Raw genomic sequence first — 27,804 nt, forward strand, 5'->3', positions numbered from 1 at the left:
TTACAGTTGCTCATTACCGCTGAGCTTGGCGTGGAGCATCTCAGACAGCAGGTTGTTGCAGCACAGCTCGCTGCTCAGGTGTCTCCTGTACAGGTAGCTCTCCACGAGGCTGCTGAGTCGGCGCAGCTCAGACACACACTGAAGAAGAAGAGCAAAGCGGCTCTGAGAGGAAGACCGGGTGTACTCCAGCAGGGCTCCCTCGGCCTGTTCCTGCACGCTCTGGATGAACCCAGGCTCGTCCAGACCTGTCATGTCTGCTGGTTGGGAGTAAAGGGAAGGTAACGTTCATATCCTGCAGCAGAGTCGAAGATACGGTCGTTATCATGGTAAGTACTGACGGTGACGTCTGCTCCGATCGGCTAAAATCATTAACATTCACACGTTTCTGTCATCAAAATGAATTGAAATATTGTCATCTAGTGGATGTTTGAGTCATGAAGTTTTTTCGTTCAAAACTACTTCATATTAAGAGGGTTTGGGGTTTAAATCCAAGCCTCCTCCAATCCCAAATCATTTGGCGACTAATGGAACTAAGAATGTTGAGGTGTGAATGTGACTGGTTAAGTGTCAGTGTTGCCCCAGCAGTTCACTTCCATTTGATTCAGTTCAGCACACTCTTAGAGAGAAAAATCTGGGTGAAATTCCAGGCTCCATTCGGCAGCTTGTTTGTTGATAGTTTTGATTGAACTTACCAGGATTAAAGAGGATGAGGAACCTGATGCAGGCGAACTCTTGGCGATCGACCTGGAGTTTGAGGAGCTTCTCAACCAGCTGCCGTCCTCTCTGGATCAGACTGAGCTCAATGGGCCCAGCGGGACACAAGACCTGGGACAGCTCCACCTGAGGCCAAGAAACCAGCTGCTGACTCAGAACAATCACAACTAAACTTCACCATTCAGACAAACTCAGGGAAGAAGAGGGAACAGCAGCAGGGAGGAGAGTGACTGACCTGCTGGCCAGCGAGGAGCAGCAGGAGGCTCTCCTTCCCACACAGCACCTGTCTGGAGACCAAGTCCAGCAGCAGCAAGGGACTCCAGCAGCGGTGGAGCAGCTTCATCTGGTCACACACCTTCCAGCAGGAAAGAGTATTGATCACTGCATTTAGGACAAACGTCCAACTGTAACACACTGATCATCTCAGACCAGGAACCTTTCTGTGTGGAATCTGGGACAGTTTCTCCTCTCCTGTCCTGTCCTGTCCTGTCCTGTCCTGTCCTGTCCTGTCCTGTCCTGTCCTGTCCTCTCCTCTCCTCTCCTCTCCTCTCCTCTCCTCTCCTCTCCTCTCCTGTCCTGTCCTCTCCTCTCCTCTCCTCTCCTCTCCTCTCCTCTCTTCTTCCTGTCCTGTCCTGTCCTGTCCTGTCCTCTCCTCTCCTCTCCTCTCCTCTCTTCTTCCTCTCCTCTCCTCTCCTCTCCTCTCCTCTCCTCTCCTCTCCTCTCCTCTCTTCTTCCTGTCCTGTCCTGTCCTGTCCTGTCCTGTCCTGTCCTGTCCTGTCCTCTCCTCTCCTCTCCTCTCCTCTCCTCTCCTCTCCTCTCCTCTCTCCTTCCTCTCCTCTCCTCTCCTCTCCTCTCCTCTCCTGTCCTGTCCTGTCCTGTCCTGTCCTGTCCTGTCCTGTCCTGTCCTGTCCTCTCCTCTCCTCTCCTCTCCTCTCCTCTCCTCTCCTCTCTTCTTCCTCTCCTGTCCTGTCCTGTCCTCTCCTCTCCTCTCCTCTCCTCTCCTCTCCTCTCCTCTCTTCTTCCTCTCCTCTCATCTCCTCTCCTCTCCTCTCCTCTCCTCTCCTCTCCTCTCCTCTCCTCTCCTCTCCTCTCCTCTCCTCTCTTCTTCCTCTCCTCTCCTCTCCTCTCCTCTCTTCTTCCTCTCCTCTCCTCTCCTGTCCTGTCCTGTCCTGTCCTCTCCTCTCCTCTCCTCTCCTCTCCTCTCCTCTCCTCTCCTCTCCTCTCCTCTCCTCTCTTCTTCCTCTCCTCTCCTCTCTTCTTCCTCTCCTCTCCTCTCCTCTCTTCTTCCTCTCCTGTCCTGTCCTGTCCTCTCCTCTCCTCTCCTCTCCTCTCTTCTTCCTCTCCTCTCCTCTCCTCTCCTCTCCTCTCTTCTTCCTCTCCTCTCCTCTCCTCTCTTCTTCCTCTCCTCTCCTCTCCTCTCCTCTCCTCTCCTCTCCTCTCCTCTCCTCTCCTCTCCTCTCCTCTCCTCTCTTCTTCCTCTCCTCTCATCTCCTCTCCTCTCCTCTCCTCTCCTCTCCTCTCCTCTCCTCTCCTCTCTTCTTCCTCTCCTCTCCTCTCCTCTCTTCTTCCTCTCCTCTCCTCTCCTGTCCTGTCCTGTCCTGTCCTCTCCTCTCCTCTCCTCTCCTCTCTTCTTCCTCTCCTCTCCTCTCCTCTCTTCTTCCTCTCCTCTCCTCTCCTCTCCTCTCCTCTCCTCTCCTCTCTTCTTCCTCTCCTCTCCTCTCCTCTCCTCTCCTCTCTTCTTCCTCTCCTCTCCTGTCCTGTCCTGTCCTGTCCTCTCCTCTCCTCTCCTCTCCTCTCTTCTTCCTCTCCTCTCCTCTCCTCTCCTCTCTTCTTCCTGTCCTGTCCTGTCCTGTCCTCTCCTGTCCTGTCCTGTCCTGTCCTGTCCTCTCCTCTCCTCTCCTCTCCTCTCCTCTCCTCTCCTCTCCTCTCCTCTCCTCTCCTCTCCTCTCCTCTCTTCTTCCTCTCCTGTCCTGTCCCGTCCTCTCCTCTCCTCTCCTCTCTTCTTCCTCTCCTCTCCTCTCCTCTCCTCTCCTCTCCTCTCCTCTCCTCTCCTCTCCTCTCCTCTCTTCTTCCTCTCCTGTCCTGTCCTGTCCTGTCCTCTCCTGTCCTGTCCTGTCCTCTCCTGTCCTCTCCTCTCCTCTCCTCTCCTCTCCTCTCCTCTCCTCTCCTCTCTTCTTCCTCTCCTCTCCTCTCCTCTCTTCTTCCTCTCCTCTCCTCTCCTCTCCTCTCCTCTCCTCTCCTCTCCTCTCTTCTTCCTCTCCTCTCCTCTCCTCTCCTCTCTTCTTCCTCTCCTCTCCTGTCCTGTCCTGTCCTGTCCTCTCCTCTCCTCTCCTCTCCTCTCTTCTTCCTCTCCTCTCCTCTCCTCTCCTCTCCTCTCCTCTCCTCTCCTCTCCTCTCCTCTCCTCTTCTCTCTTCTTCCTCTCCTCTCCTCTCCTCTCTTCTTCCTCTCCTCTCCTCTCTTCTTCCTCTCCTGTCCTGTCCTGTCCTGTCCTGTCCTGTCCTCTCCTCTCCTCTCCTCTCCTCTCTTCTTCCTCTCCTCTCCTCTCCTCTCCTCTCCTCTCCTCTCCTCTCCTCTCCTCTCCTCTCCTCTCCTCTCCTCTCCTCTCCTCTCCTCTCCTCTCTTCTTCCTGTCCTGTCCTCTCCTGTCCTGTCCTCTCTTCTTCCTCTCTTCTTCCTCTCCTCTCTTCTTCCTCTCCTCTCCTCTCCTCTCCTCTCCTCTCCTCTCCTCTCCTCTCCTCTCCTCTCCTCTCCTCTCTTCTTCCTGTCCTGTCCTGTCCTGTCCTCTCCTCTCCTCTCTCCTCTCTTCTTCCTCTCCTGTCCTCTCCTCTCCTCTCCTGTCCTCTCCTCTCCTCTCCTCTCCTCTCTTCTTCCTCTCCTCTCTTCTTCCTGTCCTGTCCTGTCCTGTCCTGTCCTGTCCTGTCCTGTCCTGTCCTGTCCTCTCCTCTCCTCTCCTCTCCTCTCCTCTCCTCTCTTCTTCCTCTCCTGTCCTGTCCTGTCCTGTCCTGTCCTCTCCTCTCCTCTCCTCTCCTCTCCTCTCCTCTCCTCTCCTCTCCTCTCTTCTTCCTCTCCTGTCCTGTCCTGTCCTGTCCTCTCCTCTCCTCTCCTCTCCTCTCCTCTCCTCTCTTCTTCCTCTCCTGTCCTGTCCTGTCCTGTCCTGTCCTCTCCTCTCCTCTCCTCTCTTCTTCCTCTCCTCTCCTCTCCTCTCCTCTCCTCTCCTCTCCTCTCCTCTCCTCTCTTCTTCCTCTCCTCTCCTCTCCTCTCCTCTCTTCTTCCTCTCCTCTCCTCTCCTCTCCTCTCTTCTTCCTCTCCTCTCCTCTCCTCTCTTCTTCCTGTCCTGTCCTGTCCTGTCCTGTCCTGTCCTCTCCTGTCCTGTCCTGTCCTCTCCTCTCCTCTCCTCTCCTCTCCTCTCCTCTCCTCTCTTCTTCCTCTCCTGTCCTGTCCTGTCCTGTCCTCTCCTCTCCTCTCCTCTCCTCTCCTCTCCTCTCCTCTCTTCTTCCTCTCCTGTCCTGTCCTGTCCTGTCCTGTCCTGTCCTCTCCTCTCCTCTCCTCTCCTCTCCTCTCCTCTCCTCTCTTCTTCCTCTCCTCTCCTCTCCTCTCCTCTCCTCTCCTCTCTTCTTCCTCTCCTCTCCTCTCCTCTCCTCTCCTCTCCTCTCCTCTCCTCTCCTCTCCTCTCTTCTTCCTCTCCTCTCCTCTCTTCTTCCTCTCCTCTCCTCTCCTCTCCTCTCCTCTCCTCTCCTCTCCTCTCCTCTCTTCTTCCTCTCCTCTCCTCTCCTCTCCTCTCCTCTCTTCTTCCTCTCCTCTCCTCTCCTCTCCTCTCCTCTCCTCTCTTCTTCCTCTCCTCTCCTCTCCTCTCCTCTCTTCTTCCTCTCCTCTCCTCTCCTCTCCTCTCTTCTTCCTCTCCTCTCCTCTCCTCTCTTCTTCCTCTCCTCTCCTCTCCTCTCCTCTCCTCTCTTCTTCCTCTCCTCTCCTCTCCTCTCTTCTTCCTGTCCTGTCCTGTCCTGTCCTGTCCTGTCCTGTCCTGTCCTCTCCTCTCCTGTCCTGTCCTCTCCTCTCCTCTCCTCTCCTCTCCTCTCCTCTCCTCTCTTCTTCCTCTCCTGTCCTGTCCTGTCCTGTCCTGTCCTCTCCTCTCCTCTCCTCTCCTCTCCTCTCCTCTCCTCTCCTCTCCTCTCCTCTCCTCTCCTCTCCTCTCCTCTCTTCTTCCTCTCCTGTCCTGTCCTCTCCTCTCCTCTCCTCTCCTCTCCTCTCCTCTCCTCTCCTCTCTTCTTCCTCTCCTGTCCTGTCCTGTCCTGTCCTGTCCTCTCCTCTCCTCTCCTCTCCTCTCCTCTCCTCTCTTCTTCCTCTCCTCTCCTCTCCTCTCCTCTCCTCTCTTCTTCCTCTCCTCTCCTCTCCTCTCCTCTCCTCTCCTCTCTTCTTCCTCTCCTCTCCTCTCCTCTCCTCTCCTCTCCTCTCTTCTTCCTCTCCTCTCCTCTCCTCTCCTCTCCTCTCCTTGTGGATCACAGAGTACAGTGTGCCGTACTTTATTTCTATGGAGTCCCTTGAGATTGAGCTCTTTCAGTTCGGTGAGTTTGCCAGTGGATTGAAACGGTGAATTTAAGATGTAAGAATCTGAATCTGAAGCATGTGAAGTCACTGAGACGACAGGTGTTCATGATTTCAGATTCACCCTCTCAAGCTCTGGAAGTTTCTATCGGGGTGAAGTACGGTGACGGGTCCTACATGGTCTTTGCTGCTCAGGATGGTTCAAATGTTTCCAGTGTGGAGACGTGGGACAGCAGGGAGAGGAGGCATGCAGAGCAGTGATGGGTGAGGACACGGCACACATTTCCACAGCCATGTTCGAGGTCATGTCAGGTCTTGTCCATGCAGTGGTGTGCAGTCAGGAGCAGCAGGGCTAGAGCTGCTAGAAAAACTCCCTAGAACAGGAAGAAACCTGCAGAAACCAGACTCAGAGGTGGAGGCTTCCTGCTGACCGGTTGGGGTGAGAGGATAGAGGAGAGGAAAGGATAGGATAGACAGAGAGATAGATTGAGGGGGAGATACAAACCTTGGAAACCCACCCTGGTTCAAGTAGGGGCGGTAGAGAGAGAGGTAGAGAGAGAGGTAGAGAGAGAGGTAGAGAGAGAGGTAGAGAGAGAGGTAGAGAGAGAGGTAGAGAGAGAGAGGTAGAGAGAGAGGTAGAGAGAGAGGTAGAGAGAGAAGTGGGGGAAGGGTCTGACGCAGTCCTCACTGTAGCTTTAGTAAATAGAAAAGTCTTGAGTAGAGCCTGTTTCAGCCTCCCTAACTGAAACTGGATCTGGTTCCACATCAGAGGAACCTGAAAGCTGAACGCTCTGCCTCCATTCTACTTTTAGAAAAGCTAGGAACCTCCAGTAAGCCAGCACTCTGAGAACCAAGAGTTCTTCTGGGGAGATCTGGGACCAGCAGTTCTTTAAGATCTGATGGAACCTGGTTGTTAAGAGCTTTAGAAAGAAGGTGGATTTTAAATTCTCTTCTAGATTGAACAGGGAGCCAATGAAGCGAGGTTAGTATTGGAGTGAGCTGATCTCTGATGCTGGTTCTTGTCACGACTCTGGCTGCAGCATTTTAAATCAATTGAAGACTTTTTAAGAAGTTATTTGGACACCCTGATAATAGGGAGTTACAATAGTTACTCTGGAAGTAACTAATGATGGATTACTTTTTCAGCATCACTCTGAGTCAGCATGTTTCTAATGTTGGAAGTATTACAGAGGTGAAAAAATGCAGTTCTGCAGATTGTTTAATGTGGAGTTGAAGGATAAATCCTGGTCTAAGAGAACTCCCAGGTTCCTCACAGTGGTACTGGGGGACAAAGTAATACCATCTAGTGTTATTATATCTTCAGATAATTTCTCCCTCAGATGTTTTGGGCCAAATATAATAATTTCAGTTTTATCCGAGTTCAGAAGCAGGAAATTACGGCTCATCCAACCTTTATGTCTTCAAGACAGCTTCTAGTTTAGAACGTTGGTTATTATCCTCTGGTGTCATCTGCATAACAATGGAAGTTAATGGAGTGTTTTTCCATAATATTCCCTACAGGAAGCATGTATAAAGTGAAAAGTATAGGACCTAAGACAGAACCCTGTGGAACTCCACGATAACTCTTCAGTCCAGAGTGAAGTTAAACATGAACAAAGTGGAACCTGACTGATTAATATGATCAAAACCTATTTAGTGCTGTACCTTTAAGCCCGATGATGTGTTCTAGTCTCTGTAATAGGATGTTATGATCAATAGTATCAATGCAGCGCTGACATCTAATAGGACCAGAACAGAGACCAGTCCTGTGTCTGAGGCTACGAGAAGATCATTAGTACCTTTGACCAGAGCGTCTCTGTGCTATGATGAGCTCTAAAACCGACTGGAAAGACTCAAATAGGTTATTTCTGCTTAAATGGTCACACAACTGACTTGGAATTACTTTTTCTAGGATTTTAGAAATAAAGGGGATATTGGTCTATAACTTGCCAAGACATCTGGGTCAAGGTTAGGGTTTTTAAGAACAGGTTTAACAACAGGAACCTTAAAGGCTTGTGGTACATAACCTGTTATCAAAGATATGTTGATCTGATCTAGTATTGATGTACTAATCACGGGGAAAATATCTTTAAACAGTTTAGTGGGGATTGGATCGAGCAGGCAAGTTGTTGGTTTACATGAAGCCACAATTGAGGAGAACTCAGGGACTTCTCTAGGGTGGAAGCTGGATGACTGGAAATCAGGCTCCACTGACTAGTCTGAAGATGTGGTTGATCGATCTGAGACCGCACTGGACAGTGAGTTTTGAATTTTATCCCGAATCGTTAGAATTGCGTCATTAAAGAAGTTTGTGAAGTCATTACTGCTCAAAGTTAAAAGGATATGAGGTTCGACAGAGCTGTGACTTTTTGTCAGCCTGGCTATAGTACTGAAGAGAAATCTAAGATTCTTCTTGTTTTCTTCTATTAAGGAGGAATATGAGGTATTTTGGGTTTTGCTAAGGGATTTTTTCATTGGTTACCAAACCATCTCTCCAGGCTGTTCGAAATACTTCTAATTCAGTTAAGTACCATTTCTTCTCTAATTTTCTTGCTGATTTCTTTAAAGTTCTCATGACCATTATACCATGGAGCTATCCTCCTCTGAGTTGTTGCTTTTACCTTCAAGGGAGCAATGGAATCAAGTGTAGAGTGAAGTAAGGCTGCTGTTCCATCTACAACCAAGTCAGCCTGAGTAGGGCTAATGCTAATGCTAATGGTGTGACAGCTGTTTACTGCTGGATCCACGGATGGAACTGAAGTCAGTATTGATAGGAGTACTTCCCTGAATTTGGCTCCAGGATTGTCTGATGGATATCTCTTATATTTCAGTTTATTTTCCGGGGCTATGAAGCCAGTTAATGTAAATTCAAATGATGTCAGGAAGTGATGAGACAACAGAGGGTTGTGGGGAAGAACCATTAATTGATCAATGTCACTACCATAAGTGAGGACAAGATCAAGCGTGTGATTAAGATAATGAGTGGGTTCACTTATCTTCTGTGAAAAACACATTGTGTCCAGTAAAGAGCTAAATGCTATGCTAAGGCTCATTGTCAACATCTACATGAATGTTAAAGTCTCCCACTATAAGGACTTTATCTGAGCTCAGTACTAAAGTAGAGAGACATTCAGAGTATGGTCCAGGAGGACGGGACACTAGGACAAGGAGAACTGCACCTGGGTTTTCTGGTCAGAGTTATGAGATCCAGAGTGAGACTTTCAAAGGGTTCTGGTTCGTTTTAGTTCTGGGATCAATAAGAAGACTAGAGTTCTAGATAGATGCTCCTCCTCCTCCTCCTCCAGTTCCTCCAGGGACATGATGGTTAACATGAGTGGTGGGAGCTGCTTCATTTAAGCTGAGACATTCATCTCTTCTTAACCAGGTCTCAGTGAGGGGACAGACATCACATTAGTCATCTATTATCAGATCACTTACAAGTAAAGATTTAGACCAGAGAGAAGGAATATTTAACAGTTCACATCTAATTGTTGTGGGATTTTGTTTACCTCTGGAAGTAGTTTGATTTTTATCAGATTCCTATGATTAACTCCTCTCCTGTGGGATTCATCTGGTCTTAGATAAAATGGTGGTGGGACAGACAGTCTCCACAGGAAGGGTTTGGTTGTTAGAGGGTGGGGGGGCAGCAGGAAGGTTTTGTTTTGAGAACACAGATGAGGATGTAATTGACAGAAAAGAACAGTAGGGGGTGCTGGTGCTGCCAACAGCAGCCTGAGGAGACACTCAGGGGCGTGTCCATGGAAGGTAAACAGTCAGTCTCGAGGGGACGACTGTACCATATGTAGCATTATAGCAGCTAATATGTGCCTCCCCAGCATGCTGGGATGAAGTCCGTCAGGAGGAAGAAGGAGGGACGGCTCCAGAACCAGTTTAAGTTATCAACAAAACCGATATTGTGGTTCTGCTGGCGGAAGTCAGAAACGTGTTCAGGCTGAACATTCTGCTGAAGCGAGCTGAGCCTCGACCCAGTGTGGGAATGGGACCGGAGATAAAAACAGACTTTCCACAGTTACTTCAAAATCTGATCAAGATAAGCTCACACACACACACACACACACACACACACACACACACACACACACACACACACACACACACGCACGCACGCACGCACGCACGCACGCACGCACGCACGCACGCACGCACGCACGCACGCACGCACGCACGCGCACGCACGCACGCACGCACACACACACACACACACACACACACACACACACACACACACACACACACACACACACACACACACACACACACACACACACTCTTTGTACATAGTGTTGCTGTTTAATAGATTAGATCTCCGTGTTCGATGTCGTTTGCTATTTGAATGTGTTGATTTATGAGATGATTCCAGAATTATTTATGAATTAATACATTTTATTAATAAACGCCTGTTAGCTGAATTGAACGCTTCTTGGTGATTATTGTGTATTTATTGTTGACAATTCACTGGTTTGTAACAGTCTGTGCTCGGATCTCACACCTTCCCTTTTATATAAAATTGTTATATTTTACACAGAAATATTAATTTACTAAACCTTTTTACAAACAAGACTGATATTTTGGTAATTAGCAATTTCCAGTTTATTTGGTGGTGCCCCGATTTATTATTAATATATAAATAAGAAATTTATTCAAATTAATAATTTTTCAATGATAAATTATTTTTGATAATTTATTAACTTTTAAGTAATTACTCAATTACTTTAGAAGTTGTTAATGAGTGAATGACCGTTTACTTCCATTAATAATTTCAACTTTTTATAAATTACTTCCAGTGATTTATTACTTTCAGTAATCTATTACTTACAGTAATTTAATGCTAATAACCAACCATAAATCCCAACATCATCTTTAAAGTCAGTAATCATCTTTTTAGCTGTTTGGAATAAAATATGATCCTCAGAGGACCTGGTTTATTAGGATGGTGTTTTTAGAAGTAAAAAGTAAAAATTAAAAAAAAGGTGTGGGGCGGGGGTACAGAGCTGAAGGTGAGGGTGCCTGTTCGGGCTTGTAACCTCACCTCCTGCCGGATTGGGCATATGCTCTGCTCCCCTCGAGTCTGATCCGATGCATCCAGAAAAATCTGATGAGCCGAGGAAAATCCGATGAGTCCAGAGAAATTGCTCTTGTTTGATTCTAAGCTAAGCTTTAAAACGGGTGTGAGAGAAACATAAAAGATTCTTCTGTAAGAAAGATCAACGCAAATAAAACCTCATTTGTTTGCTGCTCTGCTGCTCTGCTGCTCTGCTGCTCTGCTGCTCTGCTGCTCTGCTGCTCTGCTGCTCTGCTGCTCTGCTGCTCTGCTGCTCTGCTGCTCTGCTGCTCTGCTGCTCTGCTGCTCTGCTGCTCTGCTCTTAAAAATTGATTCTGAAATCTGTGCCTGGAATCAACTAGGCTGCTTGTTCAGTCTGCAACTTTATCCAGAAAATGACTGGTTATATTTTGTGGAGCTCAAATCTCCTACGTCCCCTAAACGCCTCACAGCTGCTTCCCTCTGCTGGAGCCAGCAGTAACGGTATTGCTAACCTCTGATGGAAGCTGGACGCTGCTATTGGATTAAAATGTTGAGTGACAAGATCATCAGCCAATCAGATTGTGATGTGTTATTAACGGAACGCCGCAGGGCAAGCGGAGTTTCTAGTGCTGGTCTCGGTGTCGTCATTGAAATGAGCTTGACTGATTGACCTATCGGCAGGCGCGTGATGACGCACTGCTATTATCCGCTATTCTGGAGGTGATGGCGGCGAATTTAACTGCAAGATCGACTGATACGATAGCGGACCTGCTTCTGGAGCCTTTTTAGAGGAGCTCGTTTGCAGAAGAAATGGAAATTGTGAGTCGAGGACGACTAAAGGCTTTGAGCAGCATTTTACAGCGGGAAGCTAGCAACACTACGACTGGGAGACAGCTAGCTAGGAGCACAACACGCTGTTCTCCTGGCCATGTTGACTCTTCAGTACAGCTCCAGAAGCTGTTCTCCTGGCCATGGTGACTCTTCAGTACAGCTCCAGAAGCTGTTCTGCTGGCCATGTTGACTCTTCAGTACAGCTCCAGAAGCTGTTCTCCTGGCCATGTTGACTCTTCAGTACAGCTCCAGAAGCTGTTCTCCTGGCCATGTTGACTCTTCAGTACAGCTCCAGAAGCTGTTCTCCTGGCCATGGTGACTCTTCAGTACAGCTCCAGAAGCTGTTCTGCTGGCCATGTTGACTCTTCAGTACAGCTCCAGAAGCTGTTCTCCTGGCCATGTTGACTCTTCAGTACAGCTCCAGAAGCTGTTCTCCTGGCCATGTTGACTCTTCAGTACAGCTCCAGAAGCTGTTCTGCTGGCCATGTTGACTCTTCAGTACAGCTCCAGAAGCTGTTCTCCTGGCCATGTTGACTCTTCAGTACAGCTCCAGAAGCTGCTCTCCTGGCCATGTTGACTCTTCAGTACAGCTCCAGAAGCTGTTCTCCTGGCCATGTTGACTCTTCAGTACAGCTCCAGAAACTGTTCTGTTGGCCATGTTGACTCTTCAGTACAGCTCCGGAAGCTGTTCTGTTGGCCATGTTGACTCTTCAGTACAGCTCCGGAAGCTATTCTGTTGGCCATGTTGACTCTTCAGTACAGCTCCAGAAGCTGTTCTGTTGGCCATGGTGACTCTTCAGTACAGCTCCGGAAGCTGTTCTGCTGGTCATGTTGACTCTTCAGTACAGCTCCAGAAGCTGTTCTGTTGGCCATGTTGACTCTTCAGTGAAGCTCCAGAAGCTGTTCTGTTGGCCATGTTGACTCTTCAGTACAGCTCCGGAAGCTGTTCTGTTGGCCATGTTGACTCTTCAGTACAGCTCCGGAAGCTGTTCTGTTGGCCATGTTGACTCTTCAGTACAGCTCCAGAAGCTGTTCTGTTGGCCATGTTGACTCTTCAGTACAGCTCCGGAAGCTATTCTGTTGGCCATGTTGACGCTTCAGTACAGCTCCAGAAGCTGTTCTGTTGGCCATGTTGACTCTTCAGTACAGCTCCGGAAGCTGTTCTGTTGGCCATGGTGACTCTTCAGTACAGCTCCGGAAGCTGTTCTGTTGGCCATGTTGACTCTTCAGTACAGCTCCAGAAGCTGTTCTCCTGGCCATGTTGACTCTTCAGTACAGCTCCAGAAGCTGTTCTCCTGGCCATGTTGACTCTTCAGTACAGCTCCGGAAGCTGTTCTGCTGGCCATGTTGACACTTCATTACAGCTCCGGAAGCTGTTCTGTTGGCCATGTTGACTCTTCAGTACAGCTCCAGAAGCTGTTCTCCTGGCCATGTTGACCCTTCAGTACAGCTCCAGAAGCTGTTCTCCTGGCCATGTTGACTCTTCAGTACAGCTCCAGAACCTGGAACAGCAGTGGTTCTAGCAGCCTCATAGAGCCGTTCATTAAAAGGGATTGCAGGATGGATTTCATCTACCAGTGACGGGTGAGTGCTCGTTTGTTTGTTTTGTTTTGTTTACTTTGGATTAGATTGGCGGCTGTTCGGTGCTGTTTTGGTTGTAAAGTGGTGTTTCTCATACAATCGATTAAATCAGGTCAGGTTCTGGTTCAACCGACACAACATCCCTCCGTTCATTCATCTCTGCATAGCCTCTGTCCTCTCTCCGTTATTGTCATTCACACAGACAGACGAACACACATGCCTTTTGTTTATCATTTCGCCTTTATTTATTCAGGAGAACCACATTGAGATTAACAATCTCTTTTGCAAGTGTGTCCTGGTAGCAATGCATTAAATAAATTTACAGCGTCAATATTACTAGAATGTCCTTAAATACAAATTAAATAGCAAAAAAGACAAGTACATGAAATACAATAAAAGTACAGACAAAAGGAGCATATAAAAGATAGATTCTAAAAACGATCAAATAGTTTAAAATAAGTTTGTTAAAACAAGAACATGGTGACGTTTTTGTTTCCAGGTGCTGTAAAAGGTTCTAAACTCTCCAGTGAGAGCAGCTCAGTGAGTTTAAGGTGGTTCTGTAAAACGTTCCATGAACATGGAGCAGAACACATGAAGTTTGCCCAGTTCTGTATGTACAGTTGGAACCATAAGTGAAAAGAAGTCTTCAGACCACAGACTGTAGTTATTTTAGGGCTTCGGGTCACATAGCAACAAAGGTAGGGAGGCAGCAAACCAAGAATTGCCTTAGAGATAAAACCCAGTGAATGTGTGTGTACAGGTAGAGCCGCCGTCCAGAGCCTGCGTACAGGGAACAGTGATGAGTGAGGCTCTGCAGCGCGTTATAAACCTCAGTGCTCCATGGTAAACTGTGTCCAGGGAGTGAAGACACTGAGAAAGTGCATGACAGTAGTGCGCGAGACTCAAGGTCTGAACCCCTCGTCAGACGCTATCGCCCCCTTTGCCTTACGAGAACAAAGTGTAATTGTGCATCCACTACAGTAGGTGGCGTGGTTTTTACACCAAGCATGCATCTACATTACAAAGTGGGAGTTAGAAAGAGAGAGAAAGAGGAGCACGAGCGAGAGGCTGGGACTGACCGTGACTGAGAGAATAAAAGAAGAAAAATGATTTTCAATCGTTGTTGTGGATTTTTATTTTATTCTATTTTTTTGACGGTGGTTGAGGTCAGGACGTATAGGCTGAGGAGGTGCTGCTTTGGAATCACCATCTGTCGCCGTCGGGATTGAGCCGGCATCTGACGGAGTTCGCTGATAGCTCGTTGGCGGGAACCAGACCCGTTACATAAACAAACCCTCAAGAAACACCATGAAAAAATATTTAACAGTGACGAAAAACGGGGCAGAGAGACACGGCAGTATAATCTCTGGTTTTAGTCCCCGTTGTCTGACACTGAGAAGCACTGGCATCAAGGCACCTCTCCTCTGAATTAAGTGAGGTTATGACTGTGGTGTTGTCAACCTTATTAAGACCAGACCACTAAAAACAAGAGTCTTCTCTGGTATCTGTGAGGAGATAGGAGCTGAACATCAAGCTGTGCAGTTTCACAGTGAAGCAAAGTGGCTGTCACCAGGAAAGGTCTTGTCCCGAGTTTTTGAGCTCAGAAAGGAGATAAGAATGTTTTTGGAGCAGGAGCACAAGTATAGTGTCGCAGCAAAATTTTGTGATGAGAACTTTCTGTTGAAACTGGCCTGCCTGAGGGACATATTTGGAAAGCTAAATGAACTAAATCTACAGCTTCAAGGGAAAGATAAACACCTCCCTCAGGTCACAGACAAGATCCACTCTTTCACATGAAAGCTTGCAATGTGGGACAGGAAACTTGATGAAGGAAACACTGATTCACTCGAGAACCTGTCAGGATTCGGTGGGTCCGGTCCTGGCAGTTTTATGTTTTGTGTTCTGTTTGTTTTGGTGGGCGTGGTCTTGCTGTTCTGTGTGTAGTGTTCCTTCCTCCCCCTCGCATTGTGACAGCAGAGCAGGAGCAGCCGTGGGGGAGGACAACTCGTCTCACCTGTGGCTCATCAGAGGCTCCGCCCTTAAAAGCCTGGAGCTGCCAGATGGTCGTTGCCAGTCCGTACTCCTGCGAAGGTAATGGTTTGGTCCAGATCTCTTCAGAGTTTTTCCCTAGTGATGATCCCGGAGCTCGCAAGTGCATTTCCTGTTCCCCTGCGGACTCCCGGTCCTCGCCATCCTCTCCCATCCTGTGCTGTGGAGAAGCTTCTCCGCGGTGGTTGACTGGAAGCTGAAGGATCCCCTTTTTCAATAAACTTTAGATTTCTTTCCATTCAAATCTGTCCAACGTTGTCTCGTGTGTTCTGCATCTTGGGTCTGCCCCCCTGAATCATGACAGAACCTGCATGAATTTGTTGGCACTACTGTCTATGATGCCACCTCAGTGATTCCATGTATTAAGCAGCATATTTCATCACTGATGGGATACTTTAAAAAGTACTTCCGTGAAAACAGTTCTCAGTATGACTGAGTGAGAGATCCTTTCAACGCACCAGCTCCAACTGGTTTCAGCTCTACGAAGGAGGACCAGGTCATTGACATGACATCTGACTCCACATTGAGACTGAGATTCACATCACAGACATTGAGTGAATTCTGGCTGGGTGTAGAGGACAACGAGGCCTGAAGCTTCCAGAGTGACCACAAGGCCTGAAGCTTCCAGGAGGCAGAGTGACCATGAGGACCGAAGCTTCGAGCAGGCAGCGTCACCACGAGGCCTAGAGCTCCCAGAGTGACCACGAGGCCTAGAGCTTCCAGATTGACCACGAGGCCTGACGCTTCCAGAGTGACCATGAGGCTTGAAGCTTCCAGAGTGACCATGAGGCCTGAAGCTTCCAGAGTGACCATGAGGCCCGAAGCTTCCAGAGGACAACGAGGCCTGAAGCTTCCAGAGTGACCACGAGGCCTGACGCTTCCAGAGGACAACGAGGCCTGAAGCTTCCAGAGTGACCACGAGGCCTGATGCTTCCAGAGGACAACGAGGCCTAAAGCTTTCAGAGTGACCATGAGGCCTGAAGCTTCCAGAGTGACCACGAGGCCTGAAGCTTCCAGAGTGACCATGAGGCCTGAAGCTTCCAGAGGACAACGAGGCCTGAAGCTTCCAGAGTGACCATGAGGCCTGAAGCTTCCAGAGGACAATGAGGCCTGAAGCTTCCAGAGTGACCATGAGGCCTGAAGCTTCCAGAGTGACCATGAGGCCTGAAGCTTCCAGAGTGACCACGAGGCCCAAAGCTTCCAGGAGGCAGCGTCACCCCGAGGACTAAAGCTTCCAGAGTGACCACGAGGCCTAAAGCTTCCAGATTGACCACAAGGCCTAAAGCTTCCGGAGTGCACATGAGGCCTGAAGCTTCCAGGAGGCAGAGTGACCACGAGGCCTGAAGCTTCCAGAGTGACCACAAGGCCTAAAGCTTCCAGAGTGACCATGAGGCCTGAAGCTTCCAGGAGGCAGAGTGGCCACAAGGCCTGAAGCTTCCAGGAGGCAGAGTGACCACGAGGCCTGAAGCTTCCAGAGTGACCATGAGGCCCAAAGCTTCCAGGAGGCAGAGTGGCCACAAGGCCTGAAGCTTCCAGGAGGCAGAGTGACCACGAGGTCTGAAGCTTCCAGAGTGACCATGAGGCCTGAAGCTTCCAGGAGGCAGAGTGACCACAAGGCCTGAAGCTTCCAGGAGGCAGAATGACCACGAGCCATGAAGCTTCCAGGAGGCAGAGTGATCATGAGGCCTGAAGCCTCCAGGAGGCAGATTGACCACGAGGCCCGAAGCTTCCAGGAGGCAGAGTGACCACAAGTCCTGAAGCTTCCAGAGTGACCACAAAGCGTGGACCTTCCAGATTGACCACGAGGCTTGAAGCTTCCAGGAGGCAGGGTGACCATGAGGCCCGAAGCTTCCAGGAGGCAGCGTGACCATGAGGCCTGAAGCTTCTAGAGTGACCACGAGGTCTGAAGCTTCCAGGAGGCAGAGTGACCACGAGGCCTGAAGCTTCTAGAGTGACCACAAGGCCTGAAGCTTCCAGAGTGACCACAAGGCCTGAAGCTTCCTGAGTGACCACGAGACCTGAAGCTTCCAGGAGGCAGAGTGACCACAAGGCCTGAAGCTTCCAGGAGGCAGAGTGACCACGAGGTCTGAAGCTTCCAGAGTGACCATGAGGCCTGAAGCTTCCAGGAGGCAGAGTGACCACGAGACCTGAAGCTTCCAGGAGGCAGTGTGACCACGAGCCATGAAGCTTCCAGGACACAGAGTGACCACAAGGCCTGTAGCTTCCAAGGGGCAGAGTGATCATGAGCCCTGAAGCTTCCAGAGTGACCACCAGGCCTGAAGCTTCCAGGAGGCAGAGTGACCACGAGACCTGAAGCTTCCAGAGTGACCATCAGGCCTGAAGCTTCCAGGAGGCAGAGTGACCACGAGCCATGAAGCTTCCAGGAGGCAGAGTGACCACGAGCCATGAAGCTTCCAGGAGGCAGAGTGATCATGAGGCCTGAAGCCTCCAGGAGGCAGATTGACCACGAGGCCCGAAGCTTCCAGGAGGCAGAGTGACCACGAGCCATGAAGCTTCCAGGAGGCAGAGTGACCACGAGCCATGAAGCTTCCAGGAGGCAGAGTGATCATGAGGCCTGAAGCCTCCAGGAGGCAGATTGACCACGAGGCCCGAAGCTTCCAGGAGGCAGAGTGACCATGAGGCCCGAAGCTTCCAGGAGGCAGCGTGACCATGAGGCCTGAAGCTTCTAGAGTGATCACGAGGTCTGAAGCTTCCAGGAGGCAGAGTGACCACGAGGCCTGAAGCTTCTAGAGTGACCACAAGGCCTGAAGCTTCCAGAGTGACCACAAGGCCTGAAGCTTCCTGAGTGACCACGAGACCTGAAGCTTCCAGAGTGACCATGAGGCCTGAAGCTTCCAGGAGGCAGAGTGACCACGAGACCTGAAGCTTCCAGGAGGCAGAATGACCATGAGGCCTGAAGCTTCCAGAGTGACCATGAGGCCTGAAGCTTCCAGAGTGACCACAAGGTCTGAAGCTTCCAGGAGGCAGAGTGACCACGAGCCTGGTGGAGGTGAGGAGCCATGCAGTGGACTTCTACACTGACCTCTTCAGGGCTGAGCAGTGCAGCATGGAGTGTCGGGGGCACCTTCTAGAGGGGCTTCCTCAACTCAGCCTGGAGGAGAAGGCTGCCATGGACAGTGAGCTGACTCTGGAGGAGCTGACAGTCCTCAGCCAGTTGTCATCAGGCCGGGCTCCTGGGATCGATGGACTCTCTGCTGACCTTTTGAAGCACTTCTGGAACATTCTTGGTCCTGATGTCCATGCTGTCCTGATGTCCATGCAGTCCTGATGTCCATGCTGTCCTGATGGAGTGTTGCAGAGCAGGATCTCTTCCTGTTTCCTGTCGACGGGCTGTACTTTCCCTCCTGCCCAAGAAGGGAGACCTGGCCTTACTAAAGAACTGGAGGCCGGTGGCCCTGCTCTGGACGGACTACAAAGTGCTCTCCAGAGCTCTTTCTAATAGACTTAAGAACATTCTGGAGATGATTGTGCATATGGACCAAACATACTGTGTACCTGACTGAACTATTCTGGACAATCATTTCCTCCTGCGAGATGTTTTCGATGTTTGTTTGTCTGATAACAATGTTAATGTTGGTATTGTGTTTGGATCAGGAGAAGGCCTTCGACAGGGTGGATAACTTGTATTTCTTTTCTACACTCAGGGCTTTTGGTTTTGGTGATGGTTTTCAGTCACGGATCAGCTTATTGTACAGGTACATCTCAAAAAATTTGAATATCATGAAAATGTTCAATACAATATCTCATTTCAGAAAGTTAAACCCATATATGATCTAGGCTCATGGCACATAGAGTGAAATATTTCGAGCCTTTATTTCTTGAAATGTCGATGATGATGGCTTACAGAGTGAAACCCAAAATTCAGTGTCTCAGAAAAGTTCCGTTTTTTAAAAAGTCCTGGTGTCTCACCCTAATCAGCTAATGAACTCAAAACACCTGCAAAGGTTCCCTGAGCCTTTAAATGGTCTCAGTCTGGGTCAGGAGGGGACACAATCATGGGGAAGACTGTTGACTTAACAGATGTCCAGAAGACAGTCATTGACACCCTCCATAAGGAGGGTCAGCCTCAAAAGGTCCTTGCTAAAGAAGCTGGTTGTTCACAGAGCGCTGGATCCAAGCATGTTCAGAGAAAGTGGAGTGGAAGGAAAAAGTGTGGGAGGAAAAGGTGCAGCAGCAAAAGGGACGACCGCAGCCTGGAGAGGATTATCAAGCAAAATGCAGTGAAGAATTTGGGGGATCGTCACAAGAAGTGTACTGAGTCAGCGCATCAGGAGCCACTAGGCACTGACCAATCCTAGACATGGGATCCTAATGTGGCTTCCTGGGGTCAAGACACTCCTGAACAAGAGACCAGGTCAGAATCGTCTCACCTGGACTGTGGAGGACAAGAACTGGACTGTTGCTCAGTGGTCCAAAGTCCTTTTGTCACATGAAAGTAAATTTTGATCTCATTTGGAACTCCAGGTCCCAGAGTGTGGAGGAAGAGTGAACTCCAGGTCCCAGAGTGTGGAGGAAGAGTAAACTCCAGGTCCCAGAGTGTGGAGGAAGGGTGAACTCCAGGTCCCAGAGTGTGGAGGAAGAGTGAACTCCAGGTCCCAGAGTGTGGAGGAAGGGTGAACTCCAGGTCCCAGAGTGTGGAGGAAGAGAGGAGAGGCTCAGAATCCACCTTGCTTGAAGTCCAGAGTGAAGTGTCCTCAGTCTGTGATGATTTGTGCTGCCATGTCCTCTGCTGCTGTCCCTCCACTGGGTCTTCTGAAGTCCACAGTCCAGGCAGCGTCCAGCAGGAACCTTTAGAGCTCTTCATGCTTCCTCCTGCTGACGAGCTTTATGAAGATGCTGGGTTCATGTTCCAGCAGGACTTGGTACCTGCCCACAATGCCAAAGGTACCAAAGGTACCAAAAGTACCAGAAGCTGCTTCAATTACCTTGGTGGTACTGTGCTGGATTGGCCAGCAGAACCCCAGAGACAATCTCTGGCTATTGTCCAGAGGACGGTGAGAGACAACAGATGACCTGAAGGCTGCTATCAAAGCTACCTGGGCTTCATTCCACCTCAGCAGTGCCACAGGTTGATGGCCTCCAGGCCACGCCGCCAAGACGCAGTACTTCATGGTAAAGGACCAACCAAGTATTGAGTGCATTGAAATGAACATACTTTTCAGAAGCCTTACATTTTTGTTTAGAATATCCTTTTTTTCTTGATCTTTTGTAATATTGAAATTTTCTGAGACACTGAATTTTGGGTTTTCACTCTCTGTAAGCCATAATCATCAAGATTTCAAGAAATAAAGGCTTCAAATATTTCACTCTATCTGTCATGAGCCTCTCTCATATGGGTTTGACTATTAAAAAGGTTTTGAGATGTACCTGTATAGTGGTGCACAAGTGGTGAAGACAGGGGCGGGTCTGAGTCGGCCAGTCCCTGTGCAGTGGGGATCTGGCTTTCCTATTTCAGGACAGCTATATAGTTTGGCTATTGAGCCCTGATTGTGCAGGTTGAGGGAACGACTCAGTGGCCTCTCTTTGCCTGGGTCCTTGGACCCTGACCTTCACATAACTGTTTCGGCTTTTGCAGATGACGTCAGCATCTTTGCCACAAATCAGGGGGATGTGCAATGCTTGCAGGACGCCCTGTCTCTGTATGAAAAAGCCTCTTCTGCATGGATGAATTGGGGGAAAAAGTGAAGGTTTGTTGGTGGGACAGTTGAGGGATCGAGCAGTTCCCACTCTGCCTGGGGGGCTTCAGTGGGGGAGGGGGGGCCTGAAAATGTTTGGGTACGGAGGCCTTTCAGGCAAAGAACTGGGAGGGTGTTAAAGAGAAGGTGTTTTGTCCAAATGGAAATGGCTGCTACCCCAGTTGTCCTATAGGGGAAGAGTCCTGGTTGCCAATAACTTGGTCGCCTCGGCTCTTTGCCACAAGTTCAATGTCCTGACGTCACCGAGTACTCTGGTAGAGGACATTCAGAGGGCCATCGTCAATTTCTTCTGGTCTGGGAAACACTGGATTTGTGCTGCAGCGCTCTACCTGCCGATGTCCTAAGGGGGACAGGGGCTGATTGACACTGATTGGACTGATACAGCTGGACTGCTGAGGAGAGCCGGACGCCTGTGCTACGATAAACAGCTTTTCCTCCTGCAGCACGACGAGGCAGACCTTAATGGTTTGACACCGTTCTACAGCTCTGCGTTGCAGGATTGGCGGACTTTAAAGAATGAGCGTACCCTGGTTAAAAGTTCTGGTATGTGAGTGTTTGAGGAACCCTTGTTCTTCAATAATTTTCTGAAGACTCAGACGTAGCAATCTGCCAGCCTGCGAGAAGCTGGCTGCACCAAAATGGGTCACCTGATGAAGATGACTGCAACATCCATGGACAACATCACCTCCACCAGGCTCCTCTGCAGAATGGTGGAATAAGTCTGCACTGCACTGAAGAGACATGGGAGTTTAAAATTCCAGACTGGTTGTGTTTTGTGGACTTGGAGAAGGGTTACCTGTAACTATCTTGTGCTCTGGAAGACACAAGGCTAAACATTGATCCACTTCTCTTTGGACTTGTAATGGGCAGTCTGTCAATGAAGAGCCAAGGACAGGGGGGCACCAGCTTGTGTTTCTGCTGTCTGACAATGAAACTGGTCTCCTGGCTCCATCACATCACTTCATCCAGGAGACACCACAACTGTTAATGATGGGCAGGGAAAGTAGTTGGGATGAGGATCATCTATGTCCATGGTTCTCATGTGAAAATGATGACATGTCCCCCTCCCAAGTAGAGGTGTTGAAATCTGACTCACAGGTGATGGGAGGACGCTGTGTGCAGCAAACGGTTCCATACAGGGTTAACCACTGCAGACTCCAGAACCGAGCAGAAGTCCAAAACACAGAGATACAAAAACACGACAGAATACAAAAACATATGGAGAATAGATGGAGGAACAGACGGAGGAACAGATGGACAACTGATGGAGGAACAGACGGAGGAACAGATGGAGGAACAGATGGAGGAACAGATGTAGTGGGATGATTTCAAAACAGTCTGTAATCTTAGGGTTTATTCTTGTGTCAAATTCAATGCCTCTTTAGTTTACATGGAGCTGATTTCATTTCAAAGAGAAAAGAAGCTGTCAAAGTGATTTTGAAACCAGGACAAGGCCTGAGAAGTCTGGATAAACCTGAACCTCCAGGACAGGAGCTCACCTGAAGCTGGTTGAAGAAGATGGCTGTGCGAGCCCATTCCACGATGGAGCGCAACATCTGGTCAGCCACGATGCACTGCAGGCTGCAGGAGGAGGAGGAGGAGGAGGAGGAGGAGGAGCTGTACTGCTGGAGACGAGCAGTGATTCTGCTCTGCAGCTGCAGCTCGTCTGGGTCACAACGCAGAAACTCCTGCATGAGCTGAGGCAGCCTGGGGCCTCCTGGATATTGACCATCAACTGAGCTGCTGGAGCTGCTGGAGCCGCTTATGTGCTTTGACTTGGTGGACCAGTCCAGGGGAGGGGTGCACTGGTGCTGGGTGACCCTGGAGGAGCTGGTGGACCATTCCAGGGGAGGGGTGCACTGGTGCTGGGTGACCCTGGAGGAGCTGGTGGACCATTCCAGGGGAGGGGTGCACTGGTGCTGGGTGACCCTGGAGGAGCTGGTGGACCATTCCAGGGGAGGGGTGCACTGGTGCTGGGTGACCCTGGAGGAGCTGGTGGACCATTCCAGGGGAGGGGTGCATTGGTGCTGGGTGACCCTGGAGGAGCTGGTGGACCATTCCAGGGGAGGGGTGCACTGGTGCTGGGTGACCCTGGAGGAGCTGGTGGACCATTCCAGGGGAGGGGTGCACTGGTGCTGGGTGACCCTGGAGGAGCTGGGGGGTTGTGTTGTGGTCTTCATACTGAACCTGCTCCCCTGCATCAAAGACTTCCTCTGCTCTTTGTCCCGCTTATACATGGGACCAAACATGTTTCTTCCGCCACGCATCCGGTCTGCTCGGACAGCTGAAATGGAAACATGATGTGATCGGCCATGTTGCTCACACTCACAGCAGTTTGAAGAAACATACACCGTAGAAAGTAAACTGTCTTAGGAGATATAAAAGTAAATAAAAGGGAAGCGACTGACCTGCTAACATACCAATTTACAGTAAATACCCCATGAAACTACCGGCTCATATGAACGTGTGACTGGAAGATGAACCATCAGGTGGCTCACGCTAAACACTTTCTGGAGTAAAAACTTTCTTACCCAGCTCAGTTATTACGCATATATTCAAATTAATCAAAATACTGAAACATCGTCTTTATGCAGAATACAACCAATAGTGTGAATATCTTTGTATCTCACGTACTGTTGAAATGATTTATTATGTATATAAATGATGCATGTAATATTCTGGAAAAAGTTAAATACATATCATATGCTGATGACACAAGCCCCTATGGCACAGGGAAATAACCTGCATATGCTCATAGACACGGTAGAAAAAGAGCTCCCAGTATTAAAAAGATGGTTCAATAAAAAACTTTCAATGAATTTGACAAAAACTAAATATATCATCTTTGTAAACAGGGATAATAACAGTCAAACCCACATTAGAATGAATGAAAAACAAATCCAAGAAGTGCAGGTAAACAAATTCTTAGGAATCACCTTTGATGAAAAGCTCAGTTGGAAGCCGTACATAAATATCCTGAAGAAAAAATTGGCTATAAATATTGGCATAATGTGTAAAATCAGATCACTACTATATAAAAATATATACTCAATTAAATATATAACTCCCTTATTCTTGCATATCTGAATGATGGTGTGGAAATATGGGGAAACAATTCTAAAACAAACATTGATCCTATTTTTGTACTTCAGAAAAAGGCAATCAGACTCAAATCAAACTGATCATTAAGCCCCAACAAATCCTCTGTTTGCCACATCAAAGACACTGAAAGTACACGATGTCATCGACCTTAACACACTCGCTGTCATGTATATGGCGCATAATTATAATCTTCCACCTCCCATTCAGAAGTTATTCAAACATAGAGAGAGTCGATATAGGCTCAAGGGTACTGGGCTTTTTGTTAAAAATGGCAAGAACAAATAAAAAAGTAGATGAGTTTCCGTAAGAAGGGTTAGTCTTTCGAACAACCTGGACCATAACTTAAAAAAAATCTGATACTCTTAAAACATTTAAAAGGCGGTTAAAGCTCACCACTCCATATGGAGCTCAGGAAGGACGAGGTTAAAATTAACTGTGTTCCCTTAGAGGACAGTGTTGGGGCTGAAGATTCCAGTGAACTGTTTCCCAAAGTTTCTCCCCCGAAGGAGAATCACCAGGGACAATGGATAGGCCATAAAACAGCAGGGGAGCGAGCCAGACTCCGGAAGTGGCCAATGAGGACGCTCGAATCCGACCCGAACACCACAGGGGTCCGAAATTCTAGCCTGGGTGAAACTTCTCCTACCAAATCTCTCTGCTTCTCAATCTACCCTTCGAGGGAGACACGTGTCTCTGCCTGGGGATGATGAAGAGAGCACCCAGTAAGTCCAAAAGAACCACCAACGCCAGCCCGCTGGACGAGCAGGACCCAGTTGGGACCACATCTTCTGTTTTCCTCTATTTTTTCCTGTTTTTGGGGGTTCTGGAGACCAGAGCCATCGTCTCCTCTCCAAAATCATCCTCATCATCTACTCCTGCAGCTGAAGCCAAGCCTCTGAATTCAGGACGCTGAATTCAGACCCGGTAACGCCCAGTTACCAGAACCAACAGAATCAACAGCACCAAACCACGGAGGGTGAGAGCTTTTGTCTGGGCAGAGAATAGTTAGAATGGTGTTCTGTTCAAAATCCAATGTGTTTCAATGTGCCGCTCAGAAGGCCGCAGCATCTCATATGTTTGTTCACGCGCACCAACCAAGTCCAGGACTCTGGTTTTCCACCTCAGAACCAGAGGCCCAAGTGAGCTCCAGGCCCACTGGGAGCTCTGTGTGGAGGAACCAGGGTTCAGAACCGAGCCTTGCAGAATTCTCTGTCTTTCTCTTGTCTTCATCCTCTCTCATCTCTCCCCTCCTTCTACGAACCCACATCTGCCTCGCAGATATGCCCCCCCCCCCCCCCCTTAACTGATCAACATAAGCTCAGACACACTAATGCATGTAGCACCAAGGTGTTACCTGCTGCAAGGGCAGAGCTGCCTTGATCACAAGAGTTCTAACTGCAGGTCCCGACCTCCACTTAGAACTCCGGTGCTCAGAACCGGGCCAACGGAACCACCCGTTCGTTACGCCCTCGGTAGACTGCCTCGCTCCGAGACCGTCCTCGCGCATGTGCGCTCGACGGACGTCTTGTTTATCTGGTCGCTAAGCAACTGCCGCGTCCCCAGAAAGAGCGAGTCAAACGCCCCTAGTGGTCGCGTGGGTCATCGCAATCCCTCTTGACGTCCACCTGGTGGACACATCAAGTCATTGCGCTCTCGCTCTGCGCGCCACCGCACGCCCCTAGTTGTCGTCACAGTCACCGCATTGACCCGCCGACGTCTGCCTCCACCTGGTGGACGTTCGAGGTCATTACACCACCACCCTCATCTCTCCAGACCACACACACACACACACACACACACACACACACACACACACACACACACACACACTCTTTGTACATAGTGTTGCTGTTTAATAGATTAGATCTCCGTGTTCGATGTCGTTTGCTATTTGAATGTGTTGATTTATGAGATGATTTCAGAATTATTTATGAATTAATACACTTTTATTAATAAACTCCTGTTAGCTGAATTGAACGCTTCTTGGTGATTATTGTGTATTTATTGTTGACAATTCACTGGTTTGTAACAGTCTGTGCTCGGATCTCACACCTTCCATTTTACTTAAGATTGTTATATTTTATGCAGAAATATTAACTAACTTAAATAAACATTTTACAAACGAGACTGATATTTTGGTGTTAGCTATTTCCAGTTTATCTGGTGGTGCCCCGCTTTATTATTAATACATAAATAACAAATTTATGCAAATTAATAATTTTTTTATTAATAAATAATTTTTGATCATTTATAAAAAAATAATAATCTTTTTTTAAGTAATTACTCAATTACTTTAGGAGTTGTTAATGAGTAAATGACTGTTTACTGTTTAATAATTTAAATTTTTCATAAATTACTTCCAGTGATTTATTACTTTCAGTAATCTATTACTTACAGTAATTTAATGCTAATAACCAACCATAAATCCCAACAACAGTTTATGTTTGGAATCTCAGGAAACGCAAAGAAAATACAAGTTTTTGTTGTTGTTTTTGGTTCTGTTTCACCAGAAGCTTTATGTAGATTATGTACCGGGCAAGAAAAAATAAGTTAAACTTCAGCCTAAACCCTTTGATCTTCCTCTGCTTGTTTGTTTTGTTTATGTTTTTCTTTGTAGTTGCATTTTGTATTTGGTTGACCGAATAAACCATTACTACCACTACCTCATGTTTTCATCCTGCAGCTTCTCATTATTGTATTTGTGGAGTGAAGCGCAGTAAAACAATAAGATACTGAATAGATTAAAAGACTATCATCTCCAGTCAGCTTAATGTTTCTGTGACTACAGCAGCAATTATTACCGACATGAAAACAACTTCAGGAGCCAGTGGAGTACGGAGCGCCGGCCATCTGATCGGCCATGAGGCTGAACTCCTGTCAGGCCCATCGGACCTTGTTTGGTGGAGGAGTTTGCTTCAACCTGACCGATCGCCCTGGATCGCAGACCTGCACATCCACAGCCTCACTCCTGAAATCCAACCCGGCTGGCTCATCCTAGCTGGACACGGGACCGTCGTTCAGCTCGCCGCTCCTTCAGCTCAACCTCGGGCCGGCCGTTCCAACCTTTCAAATCAATTCACTATAAAACTTAGTTCTGATTAGTTTGCTTGCTTTCTGTGCTTCAGCCTCAGTCTGCGCTCCATAACACTGTTGTCATATCATTCTGTCATTAATATTATAATTATCTATCATTGACTGTGCAGCACTCTGTCAATTATGACTTTAATTTGTTTTACTATTGGATCACACTATTGGCTTCACAACATTTCAAATGGACAAAATCATGACAGTATATGTTCAATATAATATTTGTTCTGAAAGAAAACTTCCGACCTCACAGACAGAACAGGATGATAATAACCCACAACTCAGCTGGAAGCACAAAAGTAAATCTACAACAAAAAAATCTGAAACTCTGGAAGTCAGAACTTTTCACAATAAAAGCTGTTTTTGAGTTGTTTTATTGGTTATAGATGGATACTGCAGGTCTGCCCTGCACTGTCCACAGTCTGTTATTATTATTATTATTATTATTGTTGTTGTTGTTGTTGTTGTTGTTGTTGTTGTTAATAGCTGATCATTTCAATCAACTTTGCAAACATTTCACAAAATGTTTTTCCATGTTGTCATTATGAAGTGATTGATTAAACAACAGGAAGTTAATCATGTTGGAACAAAACTGTAAGTAAAAAAATAAAAGAATATCAGTACACACACACACACACACACACACACACACACACACACACACACACACACACACACACACACACACACACACACACACACACACACACACACACACACACACACACACAGTACCTTCCAGCCTCATGCCGACCTGCAGACACTTGTTGAACCTGCAGGACGGACAGCGCCTCCTCTGGGTCTTGTTGACGGTGCAGCGCTGCTGCTCCAGGCAGCTGTACGTCTTCTTGTTCTGGACGCTTCGTTTGAAGAAACCCTGAGAGGAAGACGACATGCATGAAGACAAGCTTCAGGTTCAGCACGGGTTGTTTGCAGCGGGAGAGGAAGTACCTTGCAGCTCTCACAGGTGAGCAGACCGTAGTGATACCCAGAGACTGTGTCTCCACAGACCGGACACAGCTCGTCCACACTGTCTCCCTCACAGCTGGCCGACATCCTGCAAACTCCACATTCACACACCTGATCCACATCAAATCATCTCAAAGAAACAAACATGGATTCACATCATTTTCTGTCATT

At 48.3% G+C, this 27,804-nt stretch overlaps 1 protein-coding gene across 1 annotated transcript; it reads right to left on the reverse strand.

The window, feature by feature from the left end:
- On the reverse strand, window positions 1-27,720 carry LOC308117858 (steroidogenic factor 1-like; the record flags this gene model as incomplete). Its single annotated transcript, XM_080477009.1, has 6 exons — window positions 1-257; window positions 693-840; window positions 950-1,069; window positions 21,975-22,759; window positions 27,400-27,541; window positions 27,616-27,720. The coding sequence occupies 6 exons, from the start codon at window positions 27,718-27,720 to the stop codon at window positions 1-3; spliced, it is 1,557 nt and encodes a 518-aa protein (XP_080333135.1).
- Window positions 27,721-27,804: the final 84 nt, after the last annotated feature.

This window comes from Lipophrys pholis (genome assembly GCF_963383615.2).
Source record: "Lipophrys pholis genome assembly, chromosome: 12".
NCBI lineage: Eukaryota > Metazoa > Chordata > Actinopteri > Blenniiformes > Blenniidae > Lipophrys > Lipophrys pholis.